This window comes from Cynocephalus volans, chromosome 3, assembly GCF_027409185.1.
Source record: "Cynocephalus volans isolate mCynVol1 chromosome 3, mCynVol1.pri, whole genome shotgun sequence".
Taxonomy (NCBI): domain Eukaryota; kingdom Metazoa; phylum Chordata; class Mammalia; order Dermoptera; family Cynocephalidae; genus Cynocephalus; species Cynocephalus volans.
This window is the reverse complement of record NC_084462.1, coordinates 99,960,679-99,979,054: the sequence shown is the minus strand read 5'-3', so window position 1 is coordinate 99,979,054 and position 18,376 is coordinate 99,960,679. Positions and strand designations below refer to the sequence as shown.

The following is an 18,376-nucleotide window of genomic DNA, read 5'->3' as shown; positions in this document are numbered from 1 at the left end:
AAATATTAGTACAAAAGTCTGTATATAATATTATAAATACTGTTCTAATATAAAGGTGTGGAAAATGGGAAAGCACCACATGTATAATAAGAAAAACTAACCTCCAGTTAAGAGCTGTGGGATCTTGTCAGAAATTAGAGCTAACTAGTTTTATGAGTTGGACTGGTCAGTTGCCATTGGTAGGCCTCCAATTCTTTGTCAGACAGATAGGAGAAGTTCATCAATTATCCCCCCAAATTATCCCCAAAGCCCACCTTTCAGCTCTGAAATCCATGACAAGTGAGTATTCTATTTTGAATTTTCATTAGGTTAAGGATTTAACAATCAGCTGAAACAGGATGACTAACCCACAACATGTTCCAGAAAAATATGAAATGACATGTTGAGGAGCATTTAAATTGAACAAAACAGATTTGTGTGTGAGCCACTATTGATATACAAATGTTGAATGTGTTTTACTGTATCTACTGAATGTGATTGATAGGAGATGCATCAATTTCAAGGTTTGTGAATTTAAGTATATTCTTGTCAGTGGTAGCACTTCCTAAAAAAAATTATATCCTTATAGTGCACAGACAAAATGAGACAGGATACACATAAAGCATCGAGTTAGCACAAATATCCACTTACAATTGTGAAAAAATATATACGTAGTTGGGAGATTTTGCAGAAAATTTGAGGAATATTTTTTAAATTGCTTGTGCTTTTTAGAATGCTTAGCATTTCTGTTTTGAAAACAACTTGTCTTCCTTTTCAAAATGTATGCGCTAAGCTGGCTGTGATGTCAGAATGAACCGTTTTCACAGGATTGGGTCAGCTCCCACTCGACAATTCTTTTTCAGAAAAGAAACTGGTGATGAGACAGTAGTCAACCCATTAAATCTCAACTCCCCAACTCCTTTTCCAAAGCACTACAAAACGCTTAAATGGATAATCAAAAGAAGATTTGCCAATATGAAGATTTGTTATTGATCTGTGATGTCTGTATTGATTAGACCAGAATGAGGTCTATTTTTTACCTTCAAGATAAATAGATCTCAGTACTGAAAATAAAACAAAACTTCGTATTAATAGAAACATCAACTTTCTCTATTTATTGTTTTGATGCTTTTCCTTTTTACCTTGACCCTTTCTGCCTTCACCTTTCACTTAAATTTCTTCACTTTGGTATGAAAGCTTGAGTAAGTATGGTGCATAGAAGGAAAAAACAAGCAAAGAAATAGAAAACTTATCCTCTCATGTCTTCCATTGCCATTTTCCCTCTCCTTTCTCTCTATTTGTAACTTAGATCGTGTCTATTTAAAACTTTTCTATATTCAGGCTATTTTAGGTTTCCTATACTTTTACACTAAGGAAAAGTAGTTTTAAATCTTACAAATGCATGTCACAGATATTTTACAGATAAACTTGATTTAAAATAAATGAATGCAAGTGGGGAAAATACAGAAATTTTCTTCAAAAAACTTATAGGTATCTGCTTTCACCTTACAAGTTTTTAAAGCTTACAATGGAGGGTACTCGAAGTAAGTGCATGTTTAGTGAGAATAGCCACAAAAAAAAAAAAAAAAAAAAAAGGAAGAAAAAGGAATTGACGGGAACCTACCTTGGGTTTAATTTAGAAGTTTCCATTTATGTCAAGTCAGATTTGGGAAGACTGAACCCTCAAGGAATGCATTGGTCTGACTGTCTCCCAAGCTTGACACCCAGGGTTCATGACTACAGTTCCTGGCACAGTCACAAGTATTCATACCTCTACTGAAAATTTGTGAGCCAAATTCATTTGGCTTTTTTCACCCCATCAATCTTATAATTAATAAGAGTGGTGCTCTTTCACTTCCCTGCAACAGAAAAGATAAGTGAAATAAAGAGTCATCCTGTAGATTTAAATAGGAGTGCCTCTTGCTTATTATAAAGCTGATGCTGTCATAAAATGGTGGAAGAGAAACTTCAGCTATTTCTCTCACTGGCAGCTGGGGAGGGGGGTGGGGGGTGAGAGAGAGAGCAAAGGAAGGATTTCCAGACTGGCAGCGTGAGCCTTCATCTGAAGAGGTTGGTTATCTTTTAAGTAGTGCATAGGAGAACTTTGAGATATTAAGTTAGAAGTGAGTTGTAGGATATATATTTACAAATTGCACTCTTACCTATTGCTTGGATAGATTGATACTGAACATAGCTGGACATTGAATATTCATGCTAATATCCAGAGATTTAGACTCTGAATGGCCTGCAGGTTCTGCTTGCAGTTTAGAAATTTAGAGGTATTTCAGAAAATTGTCAAACTCTAATAATTATTGTGTCTTTAACGTGACTGCCTTTGAATTAGCATGATAGCTATATTTCTAAATGTGACCAGAATGACTTGGTCTCCACAGAAACATTAAAGGAGGCATACATCAAAAAATGATTTTACAAGTAAATCATAGTACATAGGACATGGTATAAATTGTCTGCTCCCATTGGATTTTCTAAAAAACAGCAAAGCAGGAAAATCAAATTGAACATAATTTAGAAATAAAATTTTGATAATTGAGCTAAGTAACTTGAACTTGTCAATCACCTGTGACCTTATTCTATTTACACATCACTTGAACATTCAAAGAGTCCTAAAGCCCACGGATAAGCTTCAAAGTATAAACAACTGCCTTTGCTCTGTTGTGGTGGGCAATATCACCTCTCCTGAGCAGATTATCTAATCTGTATTAAAATTTAAAAGACTTGGATGAATGAAGAAGCAGAAAAAGTTTAACTCTGCATTTAGGTATTTGCTTCTAACTTCTTTTAGGGGAACTTATTTAAAGATACAATAAAGCATTATTTTTGTGTATTGGTTAATTTATTTCAGGAGCTCTTGTTGCCAGAGATATCCTTGAGACCCACCTTATTTATGTAAAGGCAGTGGAAGGGGACACGGCTGCCTTAGTGTTCTCTATCCTTAAATCTTATACTTAAGTGTTTTGTTATTTAGGAGTGTACTCTGCTCAGGGCAGTCCTTTAAACATGTCTAAGCACAGTTGGAGAAAAGATACATTTTACACTTTAATTCTATGTGAATACAATTATACATTTGATTTACTGCAAAAAAAAAAAAAAGGAAAGAAAAATTTAAAATACTTTTCACTACTGACGTTTAAAGTAGGAGGGTAAATGAGGGAAAAGCACACCTAACTCTTTGGGCCTTCCTTGGGTTTCTCCAGACCTAATCTAGTGGCTTCAGAGGTGAGAATGGACTCCCTGAGAGAGCCGAGAGGCTAGGAGATCTGGACGAGTGGCCCAGGCAGGGACTTTTTGCAAGGAGTTCTCAGCTGGTGGTGGTGTGGGGGTGGGGGTGGGGTGTGTGTGATTCCTGTTCTATCCAGGTCTCTTGGGGTGGAGGTAATTGGCTTTTCCTCATCATCTACCAAGCCCCTCTCAACCTTGCTTGGCTGAGGGGATCTTGGAAAACTCACTATTAGGTAATAGAGCCTCTTTCCTCTCCTACCTACTTTTTAAAAGCAGAATTAGACCCAGCTAGAGCTTGTGGGGGCTTTCTGGGTGCTTTCTTTCCTGCTGCTCTCCCAGGTCACCAAAACAACATGGCAGTTCCTGCAGGCATGCCCTTTGAAGGGATGAAAGGGGGGCTGAGAGAGAGAGACTCCGACCCTTTCTCTCATATTCCAAATCTGCTTTTGGAGCCAGAGGCAGACCCTCCCTCCCTGGTGCCACCCAAACACCAGGCTGCTGGAATGGGCTGGGGCTGGCCACTGCTGAGCGACCTTCTCTTATTTCTAAAGGGTACATGAGGTGAGCCTTAAGGAGTTGGACACGGCTCTCCTGGCCGCAGGCTTTCTCCCCCACAGTCATACCACCGCAACTCACAGCTCGGTGGTGGCCACGCTGTGCTGCTTCTCCAAGTCCTGGGAGTCGCAGCCTGAGGACAGGATCTCTTCCCAGTTCCCTTCCCAGAAGCCCAGGAAGAGCGTGTGGGAAGGGCAAGGTGAAAAGCACACCCCTCCCCACCTTACCCAACCCACACCCTCCAGCAGAGGGTGCACCCTCCACTGCAAGGCCTGGAGCAGCCGGGAACCTTGCTCCCTGCACCCCAACTTTTTGTGTCGGGCACTAGCTGTGCTTTTCCTCAGCAGGGGAGACCTGCAAGTGAGTTTTTGCTTGTTTTGATTTCTTCCTTCCTTTTTAGTGAGTCCAGGCTGCAAAGGTGAAGGGCAATGGGGTATGTATGATTGGGTACAATTGAGTCAGGGAAGAGGAGATAGTGGATGTTTGTGCGCATGCTGTGAGTGTAACAGAGGGAAGTGAGGAGAGAAAGGGGGGATGTTCAAGGCTAAGGAATCTTTGACCAAGTCAGTTAGTGGAACTCCAGTCAGAGATGCACCAGACCTAGCTAGCTACTCTCACCTCACCTGGGGGTCTGGCATAGACACAGCTTGAGGATTATTTAACCCTGTTTGTGCACCAGTTCCAAGAACTTTCTTTGCTCCTCAGCACTAGGAGAGAGGCTGGACAGAAGAGTGGAGTGGCGTGGCAATGGGCAGAGGTTTAGGCTAGAGAACCGGGTGACAGGGTGCCTGGCTGGGCTGCCCAGTGCTAACCCCTCTGGCCTGCAGGCCTGCCTGCCTTCAAATCCTTCCTCAATGTGAGAATGCAGGGCTTTCCTTTGGTGGATCTGATTTGTTTTCTGTGTGAAGGGAAATTATAAATTGTTATTTCTATTTATTAAAATACAATCACCTGAGATTGTGTTTACCAGGCAAAGTGGAGAGTTTGGGGCTGAGAAGAGTTTGGATGATTGCAATGATAATTTGTATTAAAAGTTAATAATACAAAGATGATAATAAAAAGATAATTTGTATTAAAGGTACAATGGGGCTACTTTTGGACAGTGATCTGGATTGGCTCCTTAGTTACATAGAAATCATCCTCCCAATCCACTGATTGCGTGTGCGCACACAGCTTCATCAATATCTTAAGCATCCCAATTCTATTGGATTTCGAAAGTTGAATTGGGCTCACACAGCCCAAGAGTTTACTTCTGTGTGAGTGTGTTTAAGAGAAATACTTTGGACTTAAAGGGATCAGACTGAAACACACGAAGACAAGCAAAACAGAGGAGGGGGAGAGGAAATTAACAGTAACCTGGGGGAGGTGAGGAGAAAGGGAAAGGAGGGAACTAGAGAGATAAGAAGAAGAAATGGAGAGCAGAGAGGGAGAAAGGAGAGGAGGGGAGGAGGGAAGAGAGAGAGAGATGAAGAGAAAGAGAGATTCACACGTGCAGACCAAAGGCTTTGAAGCCTTCGACCCCGACTCCCAAACCCAAGTGCATCTCACAAAACAGGTTCAGCTCGTATTTCAGGCAGTCTCTTTGCCCCACGTCCGCAGTCCCCGGGGCCTTAATTCACTCCTGCCCTCTCCGCACAATGACTTTCGAACCTGTGGAAATAATTGCATTAGAGAAGATTCTTTACACCCGATAGTTATCCGTCTTTTTCTGTTCGACAGAAGTCTATTAAACTCAGCATAGCCATCAGCAGCTGAGCTATGGAGCACGCCTTCATTAAGAAAATTAAAGTCATACTTTTGTGCCTAAGCAAAGCCTGCGCAGGTCTCAGGAGCCCGCGCCCAATCCCGATGTTTTCGTGAGCCCGATTTCCCCGCGAATCTGTCTCTGCTTTTGGATACCGTAGATCAGGGTGAAAAGACTGAGTGTGACGACAATTACTCGAAGATGGGGATGTCTGACTTCCAGAAATACCATCTTTCTTCCCAGTCCCTTCCTCCTCCGCCAGCGCCTTTCCTCGGGTGGATCTTTTCCTAGGCGCTTTCTAGTAAGAGGCGGCACACCTGTCCGGGCGTGGCCCAGGGTTTGGGGGCAGCTGGGGGTGGCCGAGGCGAGCGGGCGGGGGCAGGGGCAAGTGTGAGTGCAGGGCCCGGGAAGCGGCGGGGGCCAACTTCCCCAGTCGACGTCTGTCGCCGGGGCCCGCACCGGTGCGCGTGTTGTCGTGCACACACACACATACACACACACACACACACGCACACACCCCACACACGCACGCACACGCACACACACACACATGCACACCCCCACACCCCCACACACGCACGCGCACACACCACACACACACGGGCACACACACACACACACACACACCACACACACACATGCACACGCGCGCGCGCACACACACCACACACACACACACATGCACACACACGCACCACACACACACATGCACACGCGCGCGCGTACACACACCACACACACATGCACACACACACACACCACACACACACACACACATGCACACGCGCGCGTACACACACACACACACACACACACACACACACACACACACACACACCTGGTAGCGCAGCAGGGACACTGTTCCCTTCCATTGCGTTTCACACTCGCTCCGGGACCACCGTGGCCTGTGAGCCTTTTGTCCACCCGGGCGCGGGAACCTGGCCGGGGAACAGGGCAGGCCGCTGCGCGTGCTTCGGACCCCGCGGCGAGGTCTTTGGCCTTTGGGGACCTATTTGGGTTTCCTCCTTGTTTTGGTAAGAGCCTCAGTAGCTTCGAGTACCCCTTGGAGACTCGGAGCGGAATCGTTCCAGCTCCTGGCCTGTCCCGCGCCCCAGCTTGGGGCGGAGAGAACAGGTGGAAAGCACAAGCTGGAAGGAGGGCGACGTCCCCTCCCTCCGCTCCCGGAGCCTCGGGGTACCAGCTCGCCTGGCCCTAGCGGAGGTGGCATCTCCAATTCCACTTTCAGGTGGAAACCCCGCCCGGCGGGAGAGCTGTCTGCTCAGTGAGGAGGGGGCGCCTTTGCACTGATTTTCTGTGGCATCTGGAAATGTACAGGGTTGAAGAATAATTTTTAGCATGGCTTATTGTTTTGTTAGCCATCGCTCTTCATTTCGGCATTTTGCTTTTTAAAATGTTACTGTGTATTTATCGGAAAGGTCCATCCAACTCAGGGTTCTACAGGGAAACATAGCGGCTTTTGCATATTTGGGGGGCGTCCTTTCCTAGGAGCAAAGAGGCGCCGCTTCCATTTCTGTCAGAACGCCCAGTTATGAGTTGTCATCCCTCTTTCTCTGTCTAATGGGGATTTGGGGTTTCCTAGGGGAAAACAGTACCCCTGCTCCTCTCTATCAGCACTCAGATGCAGGATTAGGTGGAGTTACTTTAAAGTGTATAAAATTGTTGTTCTTTGGCAAATGTCTAATTCTCTTTCCCACAATTTCTATTTGATACAAAAACCTACAAAACTCAAGCGATGAAAGTCAACGAATAGATGTGGACAAGCGAACATCCTTTACATCTCCACAGCTTTCAACTTGCTAAATTGGTGAATATTGAAAATATTTATTTTCAGAGAAAAAGAAAAGCAAACACACACCTACACTGCTATTGTTAGTGTTTTCTTCTCGTCAAATGTAGACACATCATTCGATTTCTTTTTCCTTTGTAGCAAAAGGTGAGGAAATCAGAAATGAATAGCAGCCCTTGTAACAGCAGCAATTCCAGGACTTTGGAGACAGTTTTCTTGGCTTCTGTTTTCCTTCTTTGCCCTTAAAGCAAAACAAAAACAAAGATAAAAATGGTAGAAACACCATTCTTAGTGGAGAGTTTATTTTGTTGTCACAACAAAAGGTTGGGGGTGGTTAATATCTATTTGAGATGATAATGCTTAGTGATTCCATTCTTTTAATCATAATCTTCAAGTGGTTTAAGATTAATGGCAGGGGGTGTGTTCTGTCTCTTCCTAAGGACCTTTGCATTAATTTACTTAGAGCATTGACCAGACTGTCAATGTCTCCAAATTTCATTAAGGAGAACTGAGACAAATACAATGAGATTTTTATATTTTCTTCATCTGTGAGAGTATGTTGCTGGATATATTTTTATTCGGATTCAACTGCAATGAGGGAACCCTCTTCCCTTGTCTTTATTGCTTTATTGCTTTTATACAGATATAAGAATAGTTATACAGATACAGATATATACACACATAAACATATATATTTAAATGGACCCATATGGTCTGCAGATAACTTCCCTTCCACTTCTCAGCTTAATGGGGATCTTTCAAACAGTCAACCCCAGTGGCAGGCAGCAGATTCTGCTTCCCCAGAGCAGCATTGATGTTTAATGTAAATTCGAATGCAATTAAACCTCTTCAAAACAGACCCCAAAATTGATAACAGCTTGGAGTATAAATATTTAACTTTACCTCAGTTGTCACAATAGCCTCAGAAATTCTTCAGGCACAACCGGACTCAAGCACCACTTCACTGGCGTGAAGACCCGGGCTGTCTCCTGCCTCTGTCGTGCCCTAAGAACGCTCGTCCCCTGGAATCTCCAGGTCCCTGTCCCCGGCCCGGAACGTCCCCAAAGGGGGGAGTGGAGGAAGAGTGACAGGGGGGTTGTGGGGAGAAGCGAGGGAAGAGAACGGATTTTTAAACCAGACGGTCCTGATACTCTGGCAAAAAATGAAAGTCAAGAGACCCACCTTTCCCCTGCCGTCCTCCCTGCCTGGTGTTCCTTCCCTCGCACGTCATTTCTGAGAACTGTTTTCACAAAAATCTCGCAATCCAACACTTTAAAAAGCCAAACCAAAAACTCCCCCAGAAACTAAAGTCGTTCTCTTTGCAGATTTGCATTCTTTATGTGGGGGTCTAGCTGTGGTCAGAAGACTTTTCTGGGTCAGGGCTGTCTTGCCAGTGCTGTTCTCTGGCGTCCAGGCTGGCGTGGGCGCGTCCGCCAGCCCGAGATGGCCCGGGCTGGCTTTACCTGTGCGCCCTCGCGTTACACAGCGCTCATAAATCCCACTGAAGATGCACCGGGAAGCCGAGAAACCCCTCCATGCACCGAGACCGTTGAAAATGACCCAAACACTCTCAAACAGTAGCAGTCCCACACCTTGCATTGGACGTGAAGCACGTTAGTAAGATCGAGCGTCAAAGACATTGGTGGTTTACTTTGGTGCACGCCAGCTACCCTTTCCGTGTGCATAAAAATTGAGAAGCACGGGCCACACAGTAGGCGCCCACGTGGAAAAGACCCGTGTGTGAGTGTGAGTGTGTGTGTGTGGGTATGGTGGCAACTTTTAAACACCTTCTCTAATTTGAAAAAAGGCAGGCGGGGAGGCGGCTGGAGGGGAGAAAAGAAAAAAGAATCCGACAGCGGCCGGTTTTCCTTTGCGGTGCAGAGGAACTGTCTGGATTCCGAAAGCGATTCTTCGGGACTTCTCTAAAACAGTGCTATTTCCCCGGGAGCTTAATTGTGCGAGGATGCAAAATATTTTGTATTGGTCTCTTTCCCCATCACATATCGATTTTTTAAAACTTCTACGTCATCTATTAAAAACATTTCCTTGGACTCGGAATCTACAGTTCGGCAGAAAAAAACAAACTACAACAAAACCCCAGAGACTTAAGAGATTTGGAAAAAGAAAATGTGTCCCTCTGATAAGGCATTTGATAGTTTATTCCCCGGAGGACAAGTGAGGGTGGGAGTTCCTTCGCATTTTATTATTATTTTTATCATCTATTCATTTAAATGTTCAGCCTTGACAAGCTATTCCCCTGCCGCGGGATTTTGCTGCAGAACAGAGGTTGGGGGGTTGGGGGGCGGTGAAAGAAGTCAGTGAAGGGTGGGGGGGGGGGGGCGCAAAAACACGGTTCTCTTCGCAGGGGGCTGACCCGCAGCGTTCTACCCTGATGGGCAGCAGGGGGCGCTCTGATGTTATCTCTGGACCAGACGCCCGGCCGAGCCGCTCGGAGTTTGCAAGCCTGGCTGGGCGTTTCACGCAGCTGCAAAATAAAGGGGAGGGAGGATTGCAGCTCCTAAACCCTCAACAGCTATTCCACTTGGGTTATTTACCCTCAGTTCGAAATGTATCTACGTCTCACTATACCTACCCATCCCGCTCATAGTGCACCCCTTTCCCCATCAACCTCTTTTTTTCATCTGCATCTAGGCAGCACATGTATAATCTCTCTTTAGCTTTGAAATATACATTAATGCAACTTAAATGCGACGATGAATAGTCAACATTTTTTTCGCCTGTTAGTTCCGCTGATCCAAGCAGGATTTATTTGCAGATCTCACATCCCGGAGCCATAATGCGTGATTTTTTTTTTTTTTTTTTTCTCCTTAAATAAAATTGGTCAAATGTTGACAACCTTTAAGCCAATCTAACACTCAAGATTAGTGATGGGAAACTAATGAGAAAATATCAGATCGCCCGGCCTGAGGGCTGCCAATTAAATCTTCGCTGATTGAAAAATAAAAGCGGACTTGGGGTGTGAGCCCAGCTCAACTTCAACTATTAATTTAACATGTTGCCGGGGTCCGTGCCTTCTTCTCTCCTCTAAACTGCTTCCCGTAACAGAGCTTCCTCCTTTCTCCTCCTTCAACCTAAAAGCCAAATGTTATTTCTCGGAATATTTCAAGAGGTTCAAATCAAGATGATCATTTCTTACACAGTCAATATTAGGCCTTTAAGCAATATGATTTAACTAATTAGAAAATTTACATCATTAAGTCTCAGGGAGAGAAAAAAGAGAAACAAATCTGCCAGTCATTTTAAAGGAGACAGGCACTATTGAAGTGTGAAGAAATCGGCTCTAATTCAAAAAGGCAATCGGGCAGAAAAAGCCCTCAACATTACCCTGCTAGTTATTAATCAGAAAGGGCTGTCTCCCTCCTCCCCACACCTCCTCCCCTCTAAGCACTGAGTTTAAGTTCGTTTTTTTGCCAGTGGCCCATGTCATATTTATACTGAGGTTTTGTCTGCTAAAGGATTAAAATTTGAAAATGTTTCAATATGAGGAAAACAGACTCTTCAAAGGGAAAATTATTCACAGAATCACCTCTCTTCCAGACAAGTAAACCTGTTGTAATAAACAATTCTCACGCCCCTCTTTTTTTTTTTTTTTTTTTTTTAATTCTTTCGTCTTTCTTCCCATTAAGTTCCTATTTTGAAACCTGCTTGGTGAGAACTAGATAAAGTCTTTGTGCTCTGCTCCCCTCCCCCTCCCGGTTTGCACCCCTTCCCTCCTCCAAAGCGAGAAACTTAGAGTGAAAGCAGAAAAGTACAAATACATTAACAAAGCCCCACTCACTGGATAAAAAGGCCATGGTCTAGGCTTACGTGTTAGAAATCTAAGGGAAGGGGGAATCTGTCGGGTGGGTCTGCAGACAGGAGATGATGAACTAGAAATTTTCCCCACCGATGTATACTACTTGATATAGTGTGTGGTTAGAGAAAAAGGAAGGCAGGTGGGTGAGAAATCTTTCGAAGTGCATTGTGCTGTTGTGTGGCTTTTTGTCTATTCCCCTGTTTTCTATTCAGATTAAAACAGTAGCCTCATTATATCTAGGTGCCTGCTTCCCATCATACTCTTACTTAAGCCCTTGGTACACCACACACATAGCCCTTTCCCTAGCCTTCTCATTCCTAGCAAATTAACTGAAGAGGAAACTGCAAAAGGAACTTTGTGAGTACAGTAGTTCCATTTGGAAACTCAGGCCCTTCCTGACATCTCTAACGACTTGCTCTTAAACCGATATTGGGTTCAAAAAAATTAATAGCAAGCCATAGATATTGAGTTCCTCTTCATTATTATTTCTTTTTAAGTTACAAAGAGATCCCAAAGGCTCATTTTCCTGCCTTGCCGTATTCTTCTCTCATTGTGTTTCATTCTAGCCTCATTCTCTTCTCCTCTGAGCCGTACTTTCTGAAAGTTTCACTACCTTGCTTCCCACCAAGCCCCTGGCCCTTGGAATTTTCTCAAGTCTTTGGGCTTCTGCGGGCCTTGAGCTGCTCTCCAACGTTAGTTTAATGCCCTGCTGCAAGTTAGCAAATTTCAACTTTGCAGGAGAGAGCAGTAGCAGATCTGGGCTATTAACACACCACAGTTAATTCTCTGCGGGAACTTTTACTAGGTGGGACGTGTGGAAGGAGAAAACATCTCTAAACAGTGAGTGTTCTTGAGGGTGGGGAACGATTTCTGACGTAAAGGCCAGAACACACATTAAAATGGGGCAGGATTTGTGAAAGAGCCAGTTCGGAGTTACAATCTGCAGAAATAAGTAAAGGAAAGAGAAAAAGAGGGCATTGGGAAGAGACTAGAATGCTCCCCAAATGCAGCTCCTTTTCTGACCATCACAGAAGAGACGGGAGTTAAACGTGCTCCCCTTTGAGAAAGATTAGAGTGAAATGGACACCTCTGTCACTTTCAGGAGGCGGGACACAGAGAGGTGAAAATACACAAGACAATGGCCTCTGGCACTGGAGGGCTCCCCTGGAAGGCTCCCCTGGCAGGCTCCCCGCCCTTTGCTCGGTCCCTCTCGGAACCCTCCTTACCTTTGCTGCTTCGATTTGATCTGTCACCACTGGACGCTCTTGGGCTAGGTTCTCTGAGAGAAAAAAGACCTCGAGGATCAACCGGTCTCCTACATTTACTCCGAAGTCAAGAAGCATTACAATAAAATTTACAGCGCCTTTAACAACTCGCAAGTAAAGCATTAAAATTCTCTTTAATTGAGAAAATATTGATTTTTAAGTCTAGAAAGCGAAATCGTAATTTAGCTGCAAACTTCCAGGCAACAATATAGCGTATTATGTCGCCATATAATGGATCCACCCTTTATGCCCATGCAACATCACACCCTTAATTGCGCTACTTTATGAAGTGATAAAGACAAAAGATAACCCGACTTAGGCAAGAGCTTTTCAAAAAGTGGATCTAGAGTGATTTCTTTTTCCAGTCATTTATAAAAAGAATTGTCTCCTGTTTTGAAGCAGAAAAAAAAAAAAAAAAAAAAAAAAATGCCCAAAGGGGAGGAAAGAAAGAAAAAGAACGGAAAACCACAGACCAGTCTAAAAGCAACTCACATTAGCAAATCCGTGGATATTCTTTACCAAAGGAGGAATGAAGCCAACACGTTTAGAGAAAATGCATTCACGGGCAAAATTACGTCCCCCTTTAACGAAACGAACCTGGGTCTATTTTCTTACTTTACACTCCAGTTCTTTTTTTTGGGGGGGGGGGGGCGCCGAATCCATTGGTGGCTAGGAAAAGGGAAGAAAATCAGGCTTTCTGTTATTTCTGTATCGGTTTTTGGTATTATAGAGGAGTAAAGAAGTTTTTGTGTGGTGGTTTTTCATTGATCAGTCACTCTGAGCTAATGTAATTATCCTCATCAATAGGAGGCTGCAGAGAGAATCATTATGTGGGTGACATTGATAAATGATCGCCCAGGAACGGCCCTCTCGCGGGCAACCCCCACATGTGACCCTCCCACACACACAATGTAGTCATAGAAACACCTAGAGAACCCGGGGCACCGCCGCAGAAGAGCGAGAGCGGGAAGAAAAGCCTCGGGCGGCCGAGCTGGGGGCAGGGGCCAGTGGGGGCAGCCAGTCCCAGAGCCACCCCAGTCCCAACGACAAAAACAGCCGACGTCGGGGGGAGAGGGCAGAGTCCCCCCGCCCAGCAGAAAGCCCTGCCGCGCACAGTTGCTCACGACGAAGTGCAAACGCGCCCTCCAGACGGACCCTTCCTCCGCACCTCTGCCCACGTGCGAGCTCACTGCCAACCACATCTGATGTTCACCGGGACACCCATCCAAACAGGTTTCTCCGGAGAAGTTAGTTAGGTCACAAAACTTGCAGGCATCTAATTCTCACGCAAGTCCCCCCCGTTCAAAAAACCCCAAACAAGCAACAAACAAGCCAATCCCATGTGAAATAAAACAAAGACAGCAGCTGGGCGACCCCCCCGCCATCGTTCCTCCTGGTTATTTACTGGGTGACCCCTTCCTTTCTCTTCACCTCCTAACCCAGTGTCTCTGATTATGAGATAATGGATTTTGTGATTGTTCCCGCAGTGAAAAAAAAATTCCCCACCGAACCCCACGTTTTCATCTTTCGGCTGTTTTATTTAAGCCAGTGGGAAGGTATCGAGAGCAGTAATTGATTCATAATGATCCATAAATCGACGTCGAAAACCGGGGATTGGGGGTGGAGGTGTGCGAAGAGTAAGGGAGGGGGGCGATGCTGTTTATTTATTTTATTTCTAAAGCTTCAACTAAAGTAGCTTTGACACTGTTGGGGCTGGAGGGGAGGAGCTGTTGGGCTCTGCCGGATCATCCATCATCCCTGTCACCCAGAGTCTGCCCGGAGGAGCTGTAGACGCAATCTCCCTTCTGTCTCTACACCGAAACTATTAATATTAAAACCTCCCTTCAAACACTGCCCCGACGGTCTTCATTCTCATCACAGTCTGACCGGCCTCCCCCATCAGACCCGCATCGCCACCGCGCAGCACCTCCCAGCGGCCCGGGCCGCACGGAGGGGGCTCGTCCCCAGCGCGACGCCCGTAGCTGATCACTGCAACTGTAACTGTTAGGTCCACCCACCCCCCAACCCCATCAGTCTGAAGCACGTTTGTCTAACTCTGTCTAACAAACACACACGCGAAGGCAAGGCCAGGTGAGGGCAGGGGTAGCTCTCTGCACCCCCATGCCCCCCGCCGCTGCCCATGCCCCCTCCCAGGCTTCCGGACGCACGTCTGCACCAACCCTGCTCGGTGGGCGGCGGGAGGCGGTGGCTGCAAAGCTAGGGCCACTCCGCGCATCCAGACACACAGACACCAGACCTTCTAACAGAGAGGCAACTTGCAGCGCAGGTCCAGGCTCCTTATCAAATTGCTGGCCTGCAAGACTAATGGGGAACTTGTGGAGGATCCCTGTCCAGTTCCTTTGAAGGAAGCTCCTTCCTTTGACAGCTGCTAGAGATATTAGCCACATTTCCCTTCCCAAATCTGCTCCGGGTTAACAGGCCCGCGGGGGCGGGGAGGGGGGTGAGGAGGCGAGGAGGGCTCTGGTGGACTCCTCTCGACAAATCTAACTAGGGTGAGCTGGGGGGTGAGGGATGCTGACCTGGGGGTTGGGATGAAGGAGTGGGTGGAAGACACACACTTTCCTGGTCTTTTCTCTCTTTTTCCTTTAAAATGTGGCTTCTTGCTCAATTCCCAACCCTTAACAGATGGCGACTGCAGTTCTCTCAGAATTTCTTAAAGAAAGGGAAACCTTTGGAATTTATTTCTGCTTTTGCTTTTTCATATAAATAAAAAAGTGTTTTTATATTACTCTTGTTTTGGAGAACATAAGCAATTTTATTCAGACTACAGTATTTCCTTTAACACTATATGGTTGTCAAAACACCATTCCCAGTTTCTTTGCTTTTGACAGCTGAGTCTTTCTTAAATATACCCAAATCGGAACTCTTTATACTAAATAGTAAACCCGAGATAGGAGCAAATGCCTTCTGAGATGGTATAAAATAGCACTGTAAAAATTGGACAAATCTATCCCCTTTCTGTTTTAGCATGGGGTGGTGATGGGGGGTGCAGGGATATGCAAATAAACATTATCACAATTATCATTCATTGCCAAGTATTTAAAAGGTTTAAGGTTAACATGATAGGACGTGGTAGTTTAGCGAAGAAACTAAGCCTCAGATGATTTTATTCATTAAAACCAAGGATAGAGAGCTCTGGGCTGTAAACTTCAGTGAATTAACTTAATAATTTCATAAATCACTTCCTAAACATGAGCCAAGTACCAAGTAACCCCTTGAGCGTTTACTGAGAGGGAAGGAAGAAAAACTTTGCCAAATTGTTTTTTTCAGCTGATGTGAGTTCATTTATAAATGGGGAACGTATCAAAGTTTACCTACGAACATTTTAAGTAACAATATGCCAATATTTAAATTGTACAAGACTCTATGTATAATGAAATAGCAAGAATGAGAGAGAAGCTATTGCTCTTTTGCAAGTGGCACAGAATTTGTCCATTAATAGTTCGTTTGTATCAGAAGCGTTCTGTTTAAACAGCAGCATAGTAATTAAACTGATAAATGTATTCATTCAAATTCTGCCTAACTAAATGTAATACAAAACAACAAAAGTTTATTTTCTTGCTCATTTATATGGAACTTTCATTAGTGATCTCTGAAATGGAAAAAAGAGCCCCACATAACATACACATATGGATTTCTTCCAAGTTTGAGTTTGCAGAGATGGTAAACTATTTCCCCATGAAGTTGATATCTAGTTAAAGTTTATGATATTATCCTTTCTAAACACAGGATTCAAAATTTAGGAGTTATGAAATTCCAGGATAGTGTATTTACTTGAAAAATTTAGGGGAAATACAAATACCTCCCCGCCCCCCTTCCCGCACACTTTGGCAGGCATTGTGCAGTATCAATAAGCTAATGGTATAGATTTCCAGAAATGTTGCGTGAAATTCTGAAAATGGCATGATATGGTGTTATGTTGCTCTTTCAGAAAAAAATTTAGTCACCAAATCACCACACTGGCATTCTTGCACATGGCAGTGAGTGCCTGAAATAACAAGACACCATAATATAATTTATATTAAATATGAATGATTGAATCATCTTTTAAACTCAGGATTTCAAGCTCCATAGATGTTGTTTACTTATCTATGAACATCTATATGTAAATTTTAATTTACATATTCAACAGTATTTTAGTAAGACGGAGGAAAAACACAGGCAGATAAATTACCTTTGAGCACACAGTGTTATTTCTTATGATGTAAAATTAATCCTGAAAAAGCCTTTTATTCCGGCAGAGGATGAGCATGAAAAGTTTTATCTGAAAGTAGATTATTTTATACGTTATACATCTAGAAAGGAGATCCGGCATGTTGAAGGTGATCTTTCAGCCTTGGCTCATAATACACACACAAATTCATACCTTTAGAAGTTTTCTGCTGGTGGAACTTATAGGCCAAATATATATTGAAAGTCTATAGACAATTATCTTAAAAATTGTTGGTAAGGCAAGTTTCAAATATACTCAACTTCTGAGGGGAAAAACCATAACCTATTTATAACATGGTATATAGCTGGCATTGTGTGACCTTGCCTTAAAACCATTAAAGACACAAAAGCCTAACAAAAAATCAAAAATGAAATATTTATTACCGCATTTTGTGACTTAACACCTTTTTTTTTTTAACATAACGTCACAGTCCTCATACAAGTATTTTAATGTAAATTTGACAAAGCTTAAAGGTAACAGCATTTTCTTCTAGTGAGGAACACGTGCTGAGAAAAGAAGAATTCATGGACATACAATACCAATTCCACAGCAGATCTGATACTAGCAAAAACATTCTTTTTTTTTTTCAATTGAGGTAAACACATAGAATATCTAACATGAAACAATTAATAGACCGAACTCTGTACGAAGTTTGTTACAGTATTCTCTTGCTCCTTTTTATCCCCCAAGCTTTGAGTTTCTGATAAAGTCCTAGTAACGGTGCAATGACCATTATTAACCTTTTTTCTTTTTTCTTTTTTTTGTTGAGGAAAGCTGCCCAACTTAAGATTGTTTTGTCCACAGCCAAGGCTCAGAACTCCTGGAAGAAGCTCCTGCTATGTCTTTAAATCTTTCATTGGCAAGCTCTTTGAAGAAGAGTCCCCCAAAATAATAATAAGAATTGGCTTATGAAGCACAAACTATAAAGATCTGTTTGAAACTAAAGGACACATTTATGGAGGAACAAATGCTGGGCATGAAAACACATTCTTGAAGCTGGAGTTCAGGTGATGAGGTTAGCCAAGCGTTCATCATGGTCTCCAGCGTAGTTCTTTTCTCATTGGCCCAACCAATTTAAAATATACCACAGTCTCTCCTGGATAGTGAATTCACTGATGAACCAAAACAGTCATTCTTTTGGGAACAACACACATAGTGTGGAAAACAAGGATATATTTTTTTTCTCTTCTAAAACTATTTGAGGCAACATAACGGAGTGATCAACAGAAATGTACAAGTTTAACTTAGTTCCTATGTTTATACTACAGTAGTTATAACTCTCGGAGTCTTTTTTCCAGAGGATCTTTACATGGACAGAATTGTCTCAGTGAGCCCATGATTTCACATTTGTGTTCTTGTCGCATTGGTCCTCTGTTGCTTGATGAAAAATGACGAAAGTAAAAAATAATCACAGCTGTCTGGAATTTCATATTAAGTGTCAACATCTGGTCAAAGTTCAGAAAGTCTTAAAATAGTTTTTGCGTGTGTTTCCTTTTCCCTTGAGTTCCCTTATACTATTGGGCATGAATGTCCATAACCTGTCCGCCAATACTGGGATCTACAGAATTTAACATTGTGGGACTCTGTGCAGACATAGTCATTCCAGGGTGGGTAGGGGGTCCTCCGTGCATCATCATGGCTGGGTGGTGGGGATGGCTTGGCAAATATGAATGCATTGGGGGTCCATGTCTTAACTGAGTAGGGTGTGGGGTCATCTGGGGAGGAGTGTAACTTG

The 18,376-nt window shown here is 43.6% G+C and overlaps 1 protein-coding gene across 2 annotated transcripts in view; it reads right to left on the bottom strand.

Annotated features, from left to right (window-relative positions):
* Positions 1 to 18,155: 18,155 nt before the first annotated feature.
* MEIS2 (Meis homeobox 2) overlaps positions 18,156 to 18,376 on the bottom strand; it is a 198,204-nt gene continuing 197,983 nt past the window's right edge. For both annotated transcript variants that reach the window (XM_063089003.1, XM_063089004.1), the window contains exon 12: positions 18,156 to 18,376. This exon is cut by the window's right edge and continues 66 nt beyond it. In XM_063089003.1, the coding sequence (XP_062945073.1) occupies positions 18,156 to 18,376 (221 nt within the window).